Source organism: Haliotis cracherodii, unplaced genomic scaffold, assembly GCF_022045235.1.
Source record: "Haliotis cracherodii isolate W230 unplaced genomic scaffold, xgHalCrac1.p SCAF_13, whole genome shotgun sequence".
NCBI lineage: Eukaryota > Metazoa > Mollusca > Gastropoda > Lepetellida > Haliotidae > Haliotis > Haliotis cracherodii.
In genome coordinates this window covers 32677585-32696830 of record NW_027266268.1, presented here as the reverse complement: position 1 = coordinate 32696830, position 19246 = coordinate 32677585, and the positions used below count along the sequence as shown (strand labels likewise).

The following is a 19246-nucleotide window of genomic DNA, read 5'->3' as shown; positions in this document are numbered from 1 at the left end:
TGTAAATAGCGACGAGTGTAGTTTTGTTTTTAATTAAAAAAATATATGCCACATTTCATATCAGCAATACGTAATTTTGTTTAAATTTAACCAGAGACCATATAATAGATTATATGGTCTCTGATTTAACTAATTATGTACAGGCTATTAACGGCCATAGATCTATTTTTAACCACCTTGCAACTGTTACTTCATGTAATGTTTTAAAGAGGTCCGTCGTTTTCCTCACTGTTAGTAAGTAACCCGTTGAAGTGCAGAATGTAAGGTAAACACAGTTACAGTGGGTTTCTGTAAGTTAACATTTCAAGTATTGTCTATTTGTATTTACCTATAAATTAAACTAAATCCCTTACTAAAACCGATCTTCCATTTTCGTTTTTACCTGAGAATGGAATTTAGTAAGAGCTCGCACTTGTTCCATCTTAATTTCCAGGATGACATTTTTACTATCTTTTCAGGGACGATAACGCTACCACTTCCGGTTTTATGTCAAACGTGAATTTGACAGACAAAGACGAGACAATGTTATAGCGAATCCGCCTGTTCTCATGCGTCGCGGGAACCAAGTCTTGCTCTATGCAGTTTTAGGACAGAGAATGTGTCACACATGACGTCGGGCACATTGTGGCAAATTTTTCTTTAAAAATGGCAGCACGTTACTGTGCAGTTTGATGTGACTCACATCTCACATTTTATTTTTTAACCCGGCGTTGAACCGGCATCACTTGGGTTTTCAACGATTTTCCAGCGTGTTGTGCAGTGATTGTACCTTGCAACAAATGTGTTGCGGATTTTATTTTACTTGATATTTCATATATGTGTGACCGACTTGTAAAATGATGCGAAAATTAGCAGCAACAGATTTTACAAGTACTACTAGCTACTTCGATGACAGTTGTAAGTATTTTTCCATATTTTCGCCATCGTAGTGCATTTACCGCCATGTGTGCATTTCTTTAACAGGCTTTTTGCGGAGGATACATATATAGCTTTGGGCTTTTGTTTGAAAGTGTGCTTATTATGAGGAACTCTTGATGCAGGTCATGTGTATCCTTCTAATATTATTTCAGTTTAATTGTCATGGTAATTATAAACAAATCTACAAGGAGAAAAACAATAACATGTTTTCAACATTTTTGTATTGTTTCAAGAATTAATTCAAAAGTTTTAACATTTCACCCATCTTGTTCAGCGTTGTTTTGTACTTGAAAGTAAGTGTCTGCATTGCTATCATTTTCTCATTTTGATGCATATTTTGAAACCCTCCAAGATATGACAACATACCTGACCAGGCTGTGTATAGTTTCCTTGGCAACATACAAGATTAATACAGTGAACATTTTGAAATTAGCTGTATGGGTCCTCCTGGTTTGAAAATAACCAAGTTAGTAAAGGTCTGAAGGTGTAATGTTGCTAATTACAGGGATTTATCTAGGATTCATACCTAAGTGCCTGGTTGGCAAATTTGAACAAAATCGTTATTTTGTTAAAAATAAGGGTTTTGTAAAAGTTCATATTTTCTTAATTCAGAAGTGTTTTGAGATTGCACATTTAATGCAAAAATATAAAACCTGTTCCTATTTATTGGTCTTGCTATAACTTGTATAAGTGATCACAGGTTACTTGTACAAAGCCATGACATTAAGAACATATATATAAACATGGTAACATGAATTGGGAAATGTTTAGTTCCAAATTGGGAATCTTTATTGACATCTGCTGCAGACTTGTGGTCGAATATCGGCCTCTGAGCAGGTCTAGATAAATCCCTGAATTATTAGTAATGACAGATCATAACATGGTACACAGTCTTCAAATTAACGAGGATCCAGATGTCCTTGACGTCTGCTCCTATCACATTTGAAACTGTATGGACCCCTGACTTTTAACATTAGGAACTAGGGCAATGAAAAGACCCCTTTACTTTCAAGTTTCATGCTTGATTTGAAACATTGGCTGTATTATTACGTATACATTATTGGTCCTAGATAATTTACAAATACATGTATCAAAGTTTGAAATTAGGGAGGAGGGTCTGCCTCTTTGGTGTTTGAATCACGAGAGTCTCTTATATATATCAAATATATCAACATGAGTTGATAAAAGTGAAAAAAATATTTGCCGCTTTTATCAACCAGTGTTGATATATTTGATATCAAAAGACACGAGGGTGAGATTTTATTTATCATCCAACATCATTCTTCCAACTTTTTCAGTTTGTAGACAGTAATTAGCAGTGTCTTCAGTGTAAAAAAGTACTGCTAACAGCTTCAGTAGCTGAGCCATTAGTGATGTCTTTGATTGTGACGTCACAATGGTCTGCAAAGCATTGTGATGCAATTTCATAGCAGCGATATCTACAGTGTAGATATCGCTTGATCTCACCCAAGCATATCTCCTGTGGTAGCCAGTTTTGGATGATAAGGATCATTCTAAGATGTTGGGCTAAAAGATCGTAAGAGGCAGAAGTACTTTATCCTGCGATAAAGTACAGTTATTGAGCTTCATCATAATGGGTTGAAGTCATGACGCTGATCAAATTACCTCCCCTGTGATCTAACATACACTAGGTAACATTACTCTGTCAATCAAGATGGCGTATCCGCATCAATATTTTTTTTTAAAATTTTTTTTTATAAATTTTTATTCAGTCATATACACAGGATACATATGCACTCAGAAAGCAATACAGCTTTATGAATACAGGTACTTCTCAAAAGGATATGGTACAGAGGAGGCCTAAGGCATAATCCACATCATGGTACAGATGAAGGCATAATCCACATCCACAGGCATATTTATGTATACAATTAAGAAGATGCGTTATTTATGGTACAACAAATTATGTTGCAAACATCAAGTGAATAAGTTATTTTACAGTTTGAGTAAACAAAGCCCATTTTCTATTAAAGGCAGAGAAGTCGTTATTCCTACGTGCAATTTGATATTCAACGTCATAGATACTTCTTATTGTGTTCTTAAAAGCAACAAAGTCAACCTTTTCATTCTTAATACACTGGACAAAGATAAATCTTTTAGCAGCTACAATCAAATGGTTAATTAATACATCAGAGGTACCAAAGAGGAGCTCGTTGTCAGTTATAAGGATTTTTGTATGCAAGATATGAGTCAAGTAAATACAGAAATCTGACCAGAAATTCTTAACAACAGGACATTCAATATAAACATGAAAAACATTTTCTTTGTGAGTATGACACATAGAACACTCATCGTTATCAATAAGTTTCATTCTTAATAAATCACGTTTAGTAACTATTACTTTATGAACAAATCTAAACTGTGTCCCTTAACCAATGGCGATATACACTGAATATTTGATTCCATGGAAAAGAACATCCCAGCTGTTTTTCCCATTTCAAACAAGATTTAGGGAGAGGGAGGGAATTCCCAATCAGTTTATTATAAAACACTTTTGTTCCTTTAATAGATCATAAATCCACGGAGATACTGTGAGATTAGAAGAGGAATGTAGATTTTTATCAATATTTTGTCTCCAACTTCTTGGAATATTAAAAAACATACGGTTATAGTCGAGAAAAGTTCCTTTAAGATCATAAAGTTGTTGTAAACGTGGGAAAGGGATCCATCCGTTTTCATCATACAAGTTGTTGTATTTAGACGAGGAGGGCGGTTATCTGTTCATGAGAAATGGTTCTATAAAGGCAAACGTATTTCAACCGCCAACTCCTATAGATATCTTGGGTTTGTATTCTCATATACATCAAAGATGAACCAATGTGTTTCAGATCTAGCATCAAGGGGTAAACGAGCTTTAATGGAAATATTTCGCAATCTACGGAAGATTGGTTTTGTTGACACTTCAGTTTTCTTTAAAATATTTGATACTCAGATTCAACCTATTCTTTTATATGGTGCGGAAATATGGGGTGTAGACAGATTTGAAAAAATAGAACAAGTCATATTATGGCTTGTAAGAAGTTTCTTAACCTTGGTTTGCAAACCCCAAATGCTATTGTGTATGGGGAATGCGGTCGGTACCCACTACATGTAAATGCTATGTGTCGTTCTGTAAAGTATTGGCTAAAACTGATTGAAATGGACGAAGATAGGATACCAAGAAAATCTTATTATATGCTTGTATATAACGACAAGTGTGGTCGTCATAACTATGCTTCTTCTATTCGTTCCATATTATTTTCTCACGGATTCGGAGTAGTTTGGCTCAGTCAAGCTGTTGGCGACAAACCATCATTCATGAATAGTTTTAAAAACGTTTTGATAAATATGTTTTACCAATCATGGAATAGTACTATCAAGGCTAGTTCTAGGTACATTCTGTATAAAGAATTTAAAAGTCTCCTGGAACCAGAAAAATACCTTTCCATTATTACTCAAATAAAATATCGAAATGTTTTGATAAGGCTTAGAGCCGGGCTACTAAGACTTAAGGTAAACGAAGGTAGATGGGCTGATATTGACTTACGTTTACGACTCTGCCCCATATGTGAAACAAGTACAGAGAATGAATATCATTTTACTTTAGAATGTGAATATTACAACGATATCTGTATTTACCAACAACATTTTGCAATAATCCAAATATGCATAAATTTAAAACGCTACTGTCATCTTCGTGTAAACAATTACTTGGAAAACTATGTAAATACCTGTATTACAGCTATGAAAGAAGACGTAATTATGAAAAGCCTGTAAATCTGTTAATTTGTACCTGACATTACCTTTTTTCATGTACCACACTATTTCAAATGTATGTATTGTATATGGGCCAGTGGCCTTGGTACAAATAAAGACTTCTTCTTCTTCTACAAGTCTTTTATCATAACTCTACCTTTTTTAAACCAGTCATTAAAAATTAATACTGTTTCTCTAAAATAATGGTTTAACCATATGGGTTGGGAAGCAATTTCTGCTTTTTCTAAGTCTTCAAAGTCATATGAATGCATAAAGTCTTCTCATTTTGATGCATATTTTGAAACCCTCCAAGATATGACAACATACCTGACCAGGCTGTGTATAGTTTCCTTGGCAACATACAAGATTAATACAGTGAACATTTTGAAATTAGCTGTATGGGTCCTCCTGGTTTGAAAATAACCAAGTTAGTAAAGGTCTGAAGGTGTAATGTTGCTAATTACAGGGATTTATCTAGGATTCATACCTAAGTGCCTGGTTGGCAAATTTGAACAAAATCGTTATTTTGTTAAAAATAAGGGTTTTGTAAAAGTTCATATTTTCTTAATTCAGAAGTGTTTTGAGATTGCACATTTAATGCAAAAATATAAAACCTGTTCCTATTTATTGGTCTTGCTATAACTTGTATAAGTGATCACAGGTTACTTGTACAAAGCCATGACATTAAGAACATATATATAAACATGGTAACATGAATTGGGAAATGTTTAGTTCCAAATTGGGAATCTTTATTGACATCTGCTGCAGACTTGTGGTCGAATATCGGCCTCTGAGCAGGTCTAGATAAATCCCTGAATTATTAGTAATGACAGATCATAACATGGTACACAGTCTTCAAATTAACGAGGATCCAGATGTCCTTGACGTCTGCTCCTATCACATTTGAAACTGTATGGACCCCTGACTTTTAACATTAGGAACTAGGGCAATGAAAAGACCCCTTTACTTTCAAGTTTCATGCTTGATTTGAAACATTGGCTGTATTATTACGTATACATTATTGGTCCTAGATAATTTACAAATACATGTATCAAAGTTTGAAATTAGGGAGGAGGGTCTGCCTCTTTGGTGTTTGAATCACGAGAGTCTCTTATATATATCAAATATATCAACATGAGTTGATAAAAGTGAAAAAAATATTTGCCGCTTTTATCAACCAGTGTTGATATATTTGATATCAAAAGACACGAGGGTGAGATTTTATTTATCATCCAACATCATTCTTCCAACTTTTTCAGTTTGTAGACAGTAATTAGCAGTGTCTTCAGTGTAAAAAAGTACTGCTAACAGCTTCAGTAGCTGAGCCATTAGTGATGTCTTTGATTGTGACGTCACAATGGTCTGCAAAGCATTGTGATGCAATTTCATAGCAGCGATATCTACAGTGTAGATATCGCTTGATCTCACCCAAGCATATCTCCTGTGGTAGCCAGTTTTGGATGATAAGGATCATTCTAAGATGTTGGGCTAAAAGATCGTAAGAGGCAGAAGTACTTTATCCTGCGATAAAGTACAGTTATTGAGCTTCATCATAATGGGTTGAAGTCATGACGCTGATCAAATTACCTCCCCTGTGATCTAACATACACTAGGTAACATTACTCTGTCAATCAAGATGGCGTATCCGCATCAATATTTTTTTTTTAAATTTTTTTTTATAAATTTTTATTCAGTCATATACACAGGATACATATGCACTCAGAAAGCAATACAGCTTTATGAATACAGGTACTTCTCAAAAGGATATGGTACAGAGGAGGCCTAAGGCATAATCCACATCATGGTACAGATGAAGGCATAATCCACATCCACAGGCATATTTATGTATACAATTAAGAAGATGCGTTATTTATGGTACAACAAATTATGTTGCAAACATCAAGTGAATAAGTTATTTTACAGTTTGAGTAAACAAAGCCCATTTTCTATTAAAGGCAGAGAAGTCGTTATTCCTACGTGCAATTTGATATTCAACGTCATAGATACTTCTTATTGTGTTCTTAAAAGCAACAAAGTCAACCTTTTCATTCTTAATACACTGGACAAAGATAAATCTTTTAGCAGCTACAATCAAATGGTTAATTAATACATCAGAGGTACCAAAGAGGAGCTCGTTGTCAGTTATAAGGATTTTTGTATGCAAGATATGAGTCAAGTAAATACAGAAATCTGACCAGAAATTCTTAACAACAGGACATTCAATATAAACATGAAAAACATTTTCTTTGTGAGTATGACACATAGAACACTCATCGTTATCAATAAGTTTCATTCTTAATAAATCACGTTTAGTAACTATTACTTTATGAACAAATCTAAACTGTGTCCCTTAACCAATGGCGATATACACTGAATATTTGATTCCATGGAAAAGAACATCCCAGCTGTTTTTCCCATTTCAAACAAGATTTAGGGAGAGGGAGGGAATTCCCAATCAGTTTATTATAAAACACTTTTGTTCCTTTAATAGATCATAAATCCAAGGAGATACTGTGAGATTAGAAGAGGAATGTAGATTTTTATCAATATTTTGTCTCCAACTTCTTGGAATATTAAAAAACATACGGTTATAGTCGAGAAAAGTTCCTTTAAGATCATAAAGTTGTTGTAAACGTGGGAAAGGGATCCATCCGTTTTCATCATACAAGTTGTTGTATTTAGACGAGGAGGGCGGTTATCTGTTCATGAGAAATGGTTCTATAAAGGCAAACGTATTTCAACCGCCAACTCCTATAGATATCTTGGGTTTGTATTCTCATATACATCAAAGATGAACCAATGTGTTTCAGATCTAGCATCAAGGGGTAAACGAGCTTTAATGGAAATATTTCGCAATCTACGGAAGATTGGTTTTGTTGACACTTCAGTTTTCTTTAAAATATTTGATACTCAGATTCAACCTATTCTTTTATATGGTGCGGAAATATGGGGTGTAGACAGATTTGAAAAAATAGAACAAGTCATATTATGGCTTGTAAGAAGTTTCTTAACCTTGGTTTGCAAACCCCAAATGCTATTGTGTATGGGGAATGCGGTCGGTACCCACTACATGTAAATGCTATGTGTCGTTCTGTAAAGTATTGGCTAAAACTGATTGAAATGGACGAAGATAGGATACCAAGAAAATCTTATTATATGCTTGTATATAACGACAAGTGTGGTCGTCATAACTATGCTTCTTCTATTCGTTCCATATTATTTTCTCACGGATTCGGAGTAGTTTGGCTCAGTCAAGCTGTTGGCGACAAACCATCATTCATGAATAGTTTTAAAAACGTTTTGATAAATATGTTTTACCAATCATGGAATAGTACTATCAAGGCTAGTTCTAGGTACATTCTGTATAAAGAATTTAAAAGTCTCCTGGAACCAGAAAAATACCTTTCCATTATTACTCAAATAAAATATCGAAATGTTTTGATAAGGCTTAGAGCCGGGCTACTAAGACTTAAGGTAAACGAAGGTAGATGGGCTGATATTGACTTACGTTTACGACTCTGCCCCATATGTGAAACAAGTACAGAGAATGAATATCATTTTACTTTAGAATGTGAATATTACAACGATATCTGTATTTACCAACAACATTTTGCAATAATCCAAATATGCATAAATTTAAAACGCTACTGTCATCTTCGTGTAAACAATTACTTGGAAAACTATGTAAATACCTGTATTACAGCTATGAAAGAAGACGTAATTATGAAAAGCCTGTAAATCTGTTAATTTGTACCTGACATTACCTTTTTTCATGTACCACACTATTTCAAATGTATGTATTGTATATGGGCCAGTGGCCTTGGTACAAATAAAGACTTCTTCTTCTTCTACAAGTCTTTTATCATAACTCTACCTTTTTTAAACCAGTCATTAAAAATTAATACTGTTTCTCTAAAATAATGGTTTAACCATATGGGTTGGGAAGCAATTTCTGCTTTTTCTAAGTCTTCAAAGTCATATGAATGCATAAAGTCACTCCAGGCTATAAGGGTATCTTTCCAGAAAGGATTTACAATTTCCCAGTTTTTGTGCAAACTGGCACCTAAAGTGTAGATATGAGCCAGCTGAAAACTAGCAAGGTCATAATTAATGTTTTCTTCTGCAATATCTTTTTAAACATGAAATTCTTAAAGATGATATAAATTTGGGTAAATCAGTCATTTTCAATCCACCTTGACTGTAATTCCTTTTCAAATAATCCCTCTTAATCTTATCTCTTTTGTCACCCCAAATAAAGTTAAAGAGAAATTCTATTCAATTGATCAATAAAAGCTTTTGATGGATTTGTGAGAGCGGAAAAAATATGTACAAGGGTAGAGAGAATTAAAGTCTTAACAACTGTTATTTTACCCATCAAAGTCAAATTACGTTTTTTCCATTTGCTTATAAGACCATAGATATTATCAAGGCGTTATTTAGTGTTGATTACCCAAAGGTCTTTTAAGTCAACATTAAAACATATGCCCAAAACTTCAAAGTTGCCATCATGCCAATCTAGCTTTAAGTTAGGACAAAATCGGACTTTACTACCAGCCATACTGCCTATCCATATTGCTTTGGTTTTTTATCCCCCGCCGCGCGAAAGCGCGAAGCGGGGGATATAGTATTCACGACCGTCCGTACGTCCGTCCGTACGTCCCACCTGTTTGTTGCCGCGATATCTCAAGAACTAAACACTGGATTGTCTTCATATTTGGAACTATGGTGTATATACAGACTCCGCAGACACCAGTCGGTTTTGGTGACCTTGACCCCATTTTCAAGGTCACAGCAGGCATATCTGCTTTTGGAGTTGGAAAACGGTGTTGCCGCAATATCTCAAGAACTAATCTCTGGAATGTCTTCATATTTGGAACTATGGTGTATATACAGACTCCGCAGACACCAGTCGGTTTTGGTGACCTTGACCCCATTTTCAAGGTCACAGCAGGCATATCTGCTTTTGGAGTTGGAAAACGGTGTTGCCGCAATATCTCAAGAACTAAACACTGGATTGTCTTCATATTTGGAACTATGGTGTATATACAGACTCCGCAGACACCAGTCGGTTTTGGTGACCTTGATCCCATTTTCAAGGTCACAGCAGGCAAATCTGCTTTTGGAGTTAGAAAACAGTGTTGCCGCGATATCTCAAGAACTAATCGCTGGATTGTCTTCATATTTGGAACTATAGTGTATATACAGACACCGCATACACCTGTCAGATTTGGTGACCTTGACCCCATTTTCAAGGTCACAGCAGGCAAATCTGTTTTTGGAGTTGGAAAACGGTGTTGCCACAATATCTCAAGAACTAATCGCTGGATTGTCTTCATATTTGGTACTATGGTGTACAGGCGGGGGATATTTCGTCACTCTGTGACAAATACTTGTTCAAAATTCATTTTTAATCCTGAGATTTTGTAAAAAGTTTCAAGTGTATCCATGGCTGATTTTAATGATTTTTCCGAGCCATCTAAAAAAAGCTGGGTGTCGTCAGCATATTGGCCCAATGTGTGTTCAATATCGTGTAGAAGTATATCTTTTACATATCTTCATTATTACGAATCATAATACCGAGAATTTCAGCTATGAAAAGAAACAAATAGGGGGAAATTGGGTCACCCTGTCTAAAACCTCTTTCATTCATGAAACATTTAGAGAGGTAGCCATTTTGGACAATACAAGAAGAGGCATTAGATATGAGTATATGTATCCATTTAATCATATTTTGCCCAAAGCAAAATTTTTCCAGAACAAGGAAAATAAAATCTTTATTCACGGTGTCAAACGCTTTCTCAAAATCAATGAGTATCAACGTACCTTTTTTGTCAAGTCTCTTAGTTTCAAATATGATATCGTAAAGTAATCTAGTATTTTCACTTAAACATCTCCCAGGGATAAATCCTGATTGATTACAATGAATTAATTTGTTTAAAGATTGCTTGATTCTATTAGTAATACAAGAGCTTAAAATCTTATATACAGCATTTAATAAAGTAATGGGATGCCAATTTTTTAATCTTTTTCTATCTTTATTTGCTTTTGGAATGTAAGTAATCACGCCCCAGTTCATAGTAGAAGTCTAAGAATTAGAATGGTACGCGTGATTAAAGTACCTCCATATCCAGACTCTTAAATCTTTCCAGAAAAATTTATCCGCATCAATATTATCGATTGGTAATATAGTTTCTTGACATGAGTCTGATAAGACCACCATGGATGTAGGCGTCCCTGTGCTTTAACTATAATGTGTCAGGGAAAAAACTATACCTATATTACTCTACACATGGGAGTAGAGGAAACTTATTTCCAAATACTGTATTCGACATAACCGTAAGCGCCCAGGGCGCTCCAAATTAGAAATGGGGGGCTCTTATTAGAATATTATTTTGGTGAAAAACAACAGTTGAAAGATTGTAAATTTTGTGGTTTTTGCTGACAGCCTGAAATGTTTATATACGACAGATATATTTTTCCAGAATTTAATTTCCCATGATTAAGGATGCATATAACACATATTATACGCAAATAAATAAGTTTTGTGTACATTGATCAATTGGAAGGGGTGCTAATAGGGATTGTTCACTAGCCAATATATTAGCAAATATCGCCATGGGCACTTATTACGTTGAATACGGTAAGTCCTATTCAGCTGACATTCATGTTAAGTTCAGGTTGACCAGCAAGATGGTGATGGTCCCTGTTGTTGTTACATAATGCAACGCAATGTTTGTAATGTAATCAAGACCTGTGAAGATCCGGGTAGAGAATAAGTCTTCAGCAACCCATGCTAGCTGAAAGAAACGACTATGCTTGCTGGATGAGGCAGCTAATATGATCGGGTGGTCAGACTCACTGAGTTGAATGGTGCATGTCATCATGTCCCAACTGCATGGATCAATGCTCATGTCAATCATTGGATTGTCTGGTCCAGTATCAATTACAGACCACAGTTATATAGCTGCGTAATGTAAATATGCAGTGTTATGTATCCACCACGCCTGGATATTTCCACTGGACTTGCATGAGCAGTGTTTAGTCTTTAGTTAAAAGATTTGACAAGGTTGCCAGGAACAAAGACGACATCATACACAGTAACATCACCCAGTTGGAGACTGATATGACTGCTCAATCCTCTGACCAGGCATGACACTGCTTAGAAATACAGAGCCTAGAACCAACTCATAGCTTGGCTGGGAGATTCATGTCCTTGATAGCTGGTACATTCAGTAAACTGACTTGTCAAGCAACTCCAGCATGTGCAGATAAAATAGGTCATTTTATTTAACAGACACTCAGAGTTTTCATAATTTCATGCTTGTATTAATGTCATGAATTACTTGTTTGCTGTATAAACCTGGAATTTGTTTTATTATGTATTTAATTTTTATTAGTTTTGAAAAAAACCCAGTACACAAATGTATATAAAGTTATACATTTTCTTATAGATGAACATTTTGTCCGAATGTACAACAGTGTACAAGGTAGTTAAAATATTTTAATAAGTTAAAAACTTCTAATTATACATAAATGCTAAATTGTCAAAATGGTGAGTGATTTCATAGTTTGTTTGTGTGTTGTTTAACGCCGCATTCGGCAATATTCCAGCTATATGATGGCGGTCTGTAAATAATCGAGTCTGGACCAGACAATCCAGTGATTGACATCATGAGCATCGATCCAAGCAATTGGGATATGATGACATGCATCAACCAAGTCAGTGAGTCTGACAACCGAATCCCATTAGTCGCCCATTAGGTTGCTGAAGACCTATTCTTCCCCTGATCTCTACGGGTCGGTGATTTCGTAAACATTATTATTGGTGCAATACTAAACATAAAAGTTTGAATTTCGTAGGTAGCTGATAAGTTTGCCCCATGCAATAATGTGCACACTGACCCCTTCCTGTTTATGGGAAAAATAACATTAAATAATTTAGACTTTAAAAATACTCATTTTAGAAAAAAAAGTTGAATGCTCTGAACAATGGCCATGGGAAATCCTTAACCCAGTGACAATGATACCTGACATGTTTACATTTAGGTATACTGACATACATATTGTTACTTTGTTGGGTTTTGTTATAAATCTTCATACTCTCATGCATGCAACAGGTTATACAAAAAGTATTCATAGTTCAAATTTAACAACATGTCAACAGTGTTATGAAGAAATGTAGGTGGTAACAGCCTGAATCACAATATAAGCCCATGTAGAGATTCCAGGTTAAAATACGTCCCCAGCAACCTATGCTGGTCGAAAGGGACGACAAAATGGATTGGGTGGTCAGGCTTTCTGACTTGGATGATTCTGTATGATTTAGGGCTGGGACGAGTCCAAATTTACTACCCGGGTACCTAACCCCCTATTACCCGACCCTACCTGGGTACCCACTGTAGGTCTCAAGAGATAGGCACAAAATGTCCAATTGGGAATTTTTTACCATAGTCCTGGCAAAACATATTTAGATACATGTATTAAACAATCTGGTCATGCACACACTGAAGTTGACTTAAGTTATATAAAAAATATTTAAAGTCAGAAGGAATGGATGCATAGTCAGAAAGAAATGCCAACATTAGTGACTTATAGTGTAACCACAGAGTTCTTGATAATTTTTGTCATTAAACAATATATCACGTGACTAACCACGAGTCCGGGTAGTCCAGTGGGTACCTGGGTACCACTGAGTACCCGATGTACCCGTCCCAGCCCTAGTATGATGGTACCTAACCCGCATTGATTATTGCTGACTATATCGATCACTGCATTGTGTGGTCCAGGCTCGATTAGTCAATGTATGCTGAAAGAATTGCTACTAGACTTCATGTTTGGACTACCAGGAGTGAGTGCTACTAAGCGGCCATTATTTGCATGATTTATTCCCTGGTGTAGCTGGAATGGGATGTTTGTCAGATCGGATACTTTTTTCTGTTCCCTTTTCAAAACACAAATTTTTTTATATGAAAAGAAGAGCTAAACAACTGACACGAGTTTCACATGACATATTTTTCAGAAGATCCAGCATTGTCAGCGAACATTTTTTAAGCGAAACCTGACAAATTAATTTTCCCAGATTTAAGTGGAACAAGTTATTTTTTTCAAATACATTCCAGGCCCCAAGTGTTTGGTTGCCTTTGAACAGATGTTTGAATGTGTCTATCTTTGTCCTGTTACAGACTACAATGACGGCCCCAGGGAACTACAATCAGGGCCATCTCTGGTTCTCATTGTGGGTCTCACCATGGCGTTTGTGGGAGCAGCCATCTTGATAGTGGTCATCTGCTGCGTGTGCAGGAAGCGACAGCCTCCAGACTCCCAGGGGGCCATGTACGAGCGGGCAGCGACGTCGGACGGCCAGAGCGTGGTCACCTCCTACCCCCTCGGTCCAGTGACAACAGGTAGTGCTCCGTCCACCCAGTCTGGCATGACAGTGTCCAAGACAACGTCAACCGCTACGTCTCAAATGTCCAGTGGAGGTAGGCTGGTCTCTGTCAAGAGTCTCGCTTTACTAACCATTGCTGCAGCCATTTGTCGCTCCTTGAATGTGGGGAGTTGCGGCAAAATGGGTCCTCAGTGCTTCCTGCTTGTCTGTCTTGGGATTTGGGGCACAGTGCACAATAGGACTTCAGTGCTACATGCTTGTGCCACAATCGTGGGGATTAGGGGCAGAATAGGTCCTCAATGCTTCATGCTAGTCTCTCCTTGAGTGGATTCAAGGCAGAATAGGTCCCAAATGCTTTTTGCTTGTCTATTTTATGTAATATCAAGTCAATGTTCATGTTGTTAGTTGAAATTGTACTGAATCATGTGTATACTTGTTTTGTATAATCATAATCTAACAGCCCTAATGTCTCTGCTTGATGGTATTCCCAGGGAGAAAAATGCAATGTACAGCATGCTTGTGTTAATCCCTCTGTGTGGTGAGTGCCTGATGCTTGTCTCTCCCCTATTGGTCGCTATATGGCTGAAATAATGCTGATGCTACGTTAAATTTTAACTCACTCACTCTCCCCTATTGGGGATCCAGGCCAGATAACTTGTCTCTCCCCTATTGGGGTTCCAGGCCAGATAACCCTATATGTGCCTGATGCTTGTCTCTCCCCTATTTGGGTTCCAGGCCAGATAACCCTATATGTGCCTGATGCTTGTGTCTTCCCCTATTGGGGTTCCAGGCCAGATAACCCTATATGTGCCTGATGCTTGTCTCTCAACCAAGGGATTCCTGCCTGGTGGCTTCTAGAGGTGCCTGCTTGTCTCACCCTATGCTATGCCAGGCCTGGTAACTCCTATTGGTGGTTCATGCTTGTCTCACCCTAGGGTATGCCAGACCTGGAAAATCCTATAGGTGCTTCATGCTTGACTCACCTCCAGGGTGTGCCAGGCCAGGTAGCTCCTACATGTGCCTGCTTGTCTCACCCTAGGGTATGCTAGGCCTGGTAACTCCTATAGGTGCCTCATGTACGTCTATCCCCTGGGGTATGCCAGGCCTGGTAGCTAGCTAATATAGGTGCCTCATGCTTATATCTCACCTCGAGTATGCCAGGCCTGGTAGCTAGCTAATATAGGTGCCTCATGTACGTCTATCCCCTGGGGTATGCCAGGCCTGGTAGCTAGCTAATATAGGTGCCTCATGCTTATATCTTACCTCGAGTATGCCAGGCCTGGTAGCTAGCTAATATAGGTGCCTCATGTACGTCGATCCCCTGGGGTATGCCAGGCCTGGTAGCTAGCTCCTATAGGTGCCTCATGCTTGTCTCTTCCCTCGGGTATGCCAGACCTGGCAGCTCCTATAGGTGCCTCATGCTTGTCTCTTCCCTTGGGTATGCCAGACCTGGCAGTTCCTATAGGTGCCTCATGCTTGTCTCTTCCCTCGGGTATGCCAGACCTGGCAGTTCCTATAGGTGCCTCATGCTTGTCTCTTCCCTCGGGTATGCCAGACCTGGCAGTTCCTATCGGTGCCTCATGCTTGTCTCTTCCCTTGGGTATGCCATGCCTGGTAGCTAGCTCCTATAGGTGCCTCATGCATGCCTCTCCCCTCAGATATGCCAGGCCTGGCAGTTCCTATAGGTGCCTCATGCTTGTCTTTGCCCTTTAGGGGTTCCAAAGAAGAAGATATTTTCAGCACTCATGCTTTTCTCAGTCTTTTAGGTCTTTGTAATCTCTTCTAGACTAGTGTGCATACTACAGCCACTATATGCTCTACAAGCTTGTATGTCAGACATTAGAAGGATATTTTGTTGTTTCATGAAGATAATAATGGCACAACTTACACTCAATGTTTTCTCCTTCAGGCCCCCCCATGCCACACCCCCAACAGCCCGGCCAGATGTACGGAGGCCACCCAGGCCATCCTGGACACCAGCCTTACCCTGGGTACCCTAACGCAGCCAACATGGGGCCCCCCTACATGTACCAAGTCCCCCAGCCTAGCTTCCAGCCGATGACAACTCTGGCAGTATTTGGAGCACCGGACGGGGCACCCCCGGAGAACTCCCAGGCCAACACCTCAGGGGGGGCACCCATGCCATACTCTCTCTACTCCCCCGGGCCGGGGGAGATGAAGCAGCCTTTACCACAAGGGGTGCCACATCATTTACAGCAAGAGTTTCAGCGGCAAGTTAATATGGCTGCCCAGCAATACAACACGAACCAACAGCAATCTTCTGAGTTTCCACGGCAACAGGCCACTGCCCCACCCCCACCTGCTCCAATGTAGATATGTTTTAGGCAGCTTTAATGTATTTGAACCTTGTTTGATGACTTCAATTCGTGTATATAGACTTTGTATACAACAGGGGGTGTCACACACCGTATTGACACGTGCGTTTATTGGCCATATTGCTTTATGTGGTTCATATGGCGTATTGCCATGTGAGGTTTATGTTTGATATTGATGTATTGGATTGATATGCCATATTGCTCTATGACTTTGTAGCTAACCTGGACTGAAATTCCCAGTGAGTTTATTTCCACGTCTGTGTATAGTTGCCAGGCATGCTCAACATCTCCTTAGTGTTGATAATGTTTAATGGTTATTTTTTCATTAGATTCTCCAGGACCAAACATGGAGTAAATCTACAAGGGTGTTTGTACATACACAAGTTATCTGTAATTTTCGGTACACATTCGGCTGTGAAACAGAAATGGCATCATTTTGGAATGCTGAAGTAACTTTGGTATTATATGGACCGGTGAGCTAAAAAGTCATGGCGCTGTTTTATATGCTGTATTGCCACTTTAGGTTTTTGTGACAATGACATGAAGTTTATATGTCACATTAACAAAAGGATTCTTATACCACCCTTCCTTACATATCCATATGGCCATGTGACCAGGTTGTGTCATGTGACAGGTCATGTGACTACAATGATCATGTGACATTATCATGTGATTGCCAATAGATTTAATCATGGTGCTTTTTCATATACCCGTTTGGAGTCACAAGACAATATTTTTATGGTGCATGCAAGATGTGTCTCAAACTATATACACCACCCTGTAGCTTCACAGTGTTAATAGCTATTACATCATCATGATAAGCATAAGTGAATGGACCTACTTGAAGTAGTCATCTTACAAGTGTAGCAATATCATTAAAATCAGACCTTAGTTCTCACAACGCTAAACAAAGATCTGAGGACATCCCATTACGGGTCAGGTCAGACCGACCTTGCGCGAACTTTGACTGACCAATTGAATGACCAACGGCACTAATTTGAAATTGGCGACTGCGCTTTGCAACATATTTTGATAAATTCTCGATAACAAATTTGAAACCTAAACAAAAGAACATTCTGGAATGGCTACTAGATGGTCTAGATTGTATAGATTCAGTCCATAAACAAGCAACTATCGTTCAGAATACTCCGTGTTAAAGTTTTCGAGGTTGTATGATTACAAATCACATTCCGACTGTCACTTTCATGATCTGGTAAGCGACGCTCTGATTGGTCGGATGAAAGGTCTTCTGACATGACCCCTAAATGGGATGTCTTCAGATCTTTGTTTAGCGGTAGCGAGAACTAAGATCTGGTTTTAATGAGATTGACAAGTGTAGAAATATAGAAATAATGTAGAAAAACTAAATAAAAGGCAGTATATAGTTGCAAAATTTTGAATCGTGGTGTCAGGGTTTATCTGGCCTTTGACTGATATTGGCAGAAACTCTTGGTGAGAGTTAAACTTACTAGGCTACCGGTAAGTTGTTCCAGAAGTGTGGATACAGCTTTATCAAAAAGGAAGGGTGCATTTTGTGATTTGGCAATTGATGTTTAGTAATTTTGTTGGAAAATCTCACCAAGTGAGTTAGTCATAGTGTTGTTATACATTTACTTTTAGGAATCCACCCAGGAAGTTTCCTAATGTGCACATTTTAGTATACAAAGAAAGGGGGATGGGTGCGCATCCTGCATTCAGCCTTAGGCTCTGTTTAGGTTACATTTGTGGTTTTGAATGACCCAATAGATAGGAAGTTCCTAAGTAAATATTTTCTGGAAACGGCCTTCCTGATTTTATTATTTCAGCTTATAAATGCAAATTTAACTTTGTCCTTGATTATAGTGTGTAATGTTTCCATTCTAAAATAAAAATTACCTGGGCCCAATCACTGCCATATCTTCGTTTTGAGCCCAATTCTTACAGCACAATGCTAAAATAGCCGTCCGATCAGAACATCCTCACAAGCAAGAGAAATTCTGTGGTAAAGAGAGATGGGAGCAATGGAGGTGGTGGCGTCACCTCTGTCACAAGATGGGGTGGTGAATGGATCCATGAGAATGGACATCTAATACCCTGGATAATCGCGGATGAGGATAATCCTGAGAGTGGAATCCTTGGATAAACCCCTGAGAACTTTGTGTAACACCATGATACTCCCATACTACTTAAACTCTTTGATTGGCATTTTGAAGTTGAATATGAATGCATGACACTTTTTATGGCTAGCAACTTCTTTTATTCTTTGTCATGACATTTCAGAGCTACATCTTGCCCCTTCATCAGGTGAATGATCTAATTTACCTGATGAAGGATCAAGAAGTAGCTCTGAAACGTAAGAAAGAAAAAAAAAAGTTGCTATCCATAAAAAGTATCCTGGGCCCCGTTCCACAAAGCGATCTTAGCGCTACTATTGTAAGCCTATGTTAAAGTATGGAGTTACGATCATCTAAGCGCTTATATCGCTTTGTGGAACGGGGCCATGTATCCCATGCTACTGGTACTGCTTTGTACAGTGTCAAGCCAGTGTAATGTTACCTATGTAGTGTTAGCTTTGCAGAAGGAAGTAGTGGGATTAGTTCAAGCAGTGTAGACAATATTCAAGGTTAAACATTGTTTATATCAATGTTTAATTTCATGTACAGATATTTTTAACTTTTGTACAAAGGTTTGTGTTAATGCCGTTTTAGTCTGTGTCGTTGTCGTCTTCCGTTTTTATCATCATAGATTTGTGTTCTGGATATGAAATACCTCATGACTTGTAGCATTACAGCCAATTATCAAAAGAAGCCAAAATGAGTTTTGTATACTTCCACTTGATTTTCATGTGTCATTACTTCCAGGGAAACAC

The 19246-nt window shown here is 37.9% G+C and overlaps 1 protein-coding gene across 1 annotated transcript; it reads left to right on the top strand.

Moving 5' to 3' along the window:
* The first annotated feature begins 272 nt into the window (after nt 1-272).
* Nucleotides 273-18777, top strand: LOC139459193 (calcium-binding protein P-like). Its single transcript, XM_071240647.1, has 4 exons — nt 273-290; nt 459-897; nt 13857-14156; nt 15972-18777. Exons 2-4 carry the CDS (start codon nt 837-839, stop codon nt 16394-16396), a joined length of 786 nt encoding a protein of 261 aa, XP_071096748.1. The 5' UTR covers nt 273-290; nt 459-836; the 3' UTR covers nt 16397-18777.
* Nucleotides 18778-19246: the final 469 nt, after the last annotated feature.

Bases quoted from the DNA above. Each gene is read 5' to 3' on its own strand.
- LOC139459193 (XM_071240647.1), top strand. From the start codon at position 837: ATGATGCGAAAATTAGCAGCAACAGATTTTACAAGTACTACTAGCTAC. The intron at 898-13,856 runs GTAAGTATTTTT...GTCCTGTTACAG, and splicing joins TAGCTACTTCGATGACAGTT to ACTACAATGACGGCCCCAGG. The intron at 14,157-15,971 runs GTAGGCTGGTCT...TTTCTCCTTCAG, and splicing joins GTCTCAAATGTCCAGTGGAG to GCCCCCCCATGCCACACCCC.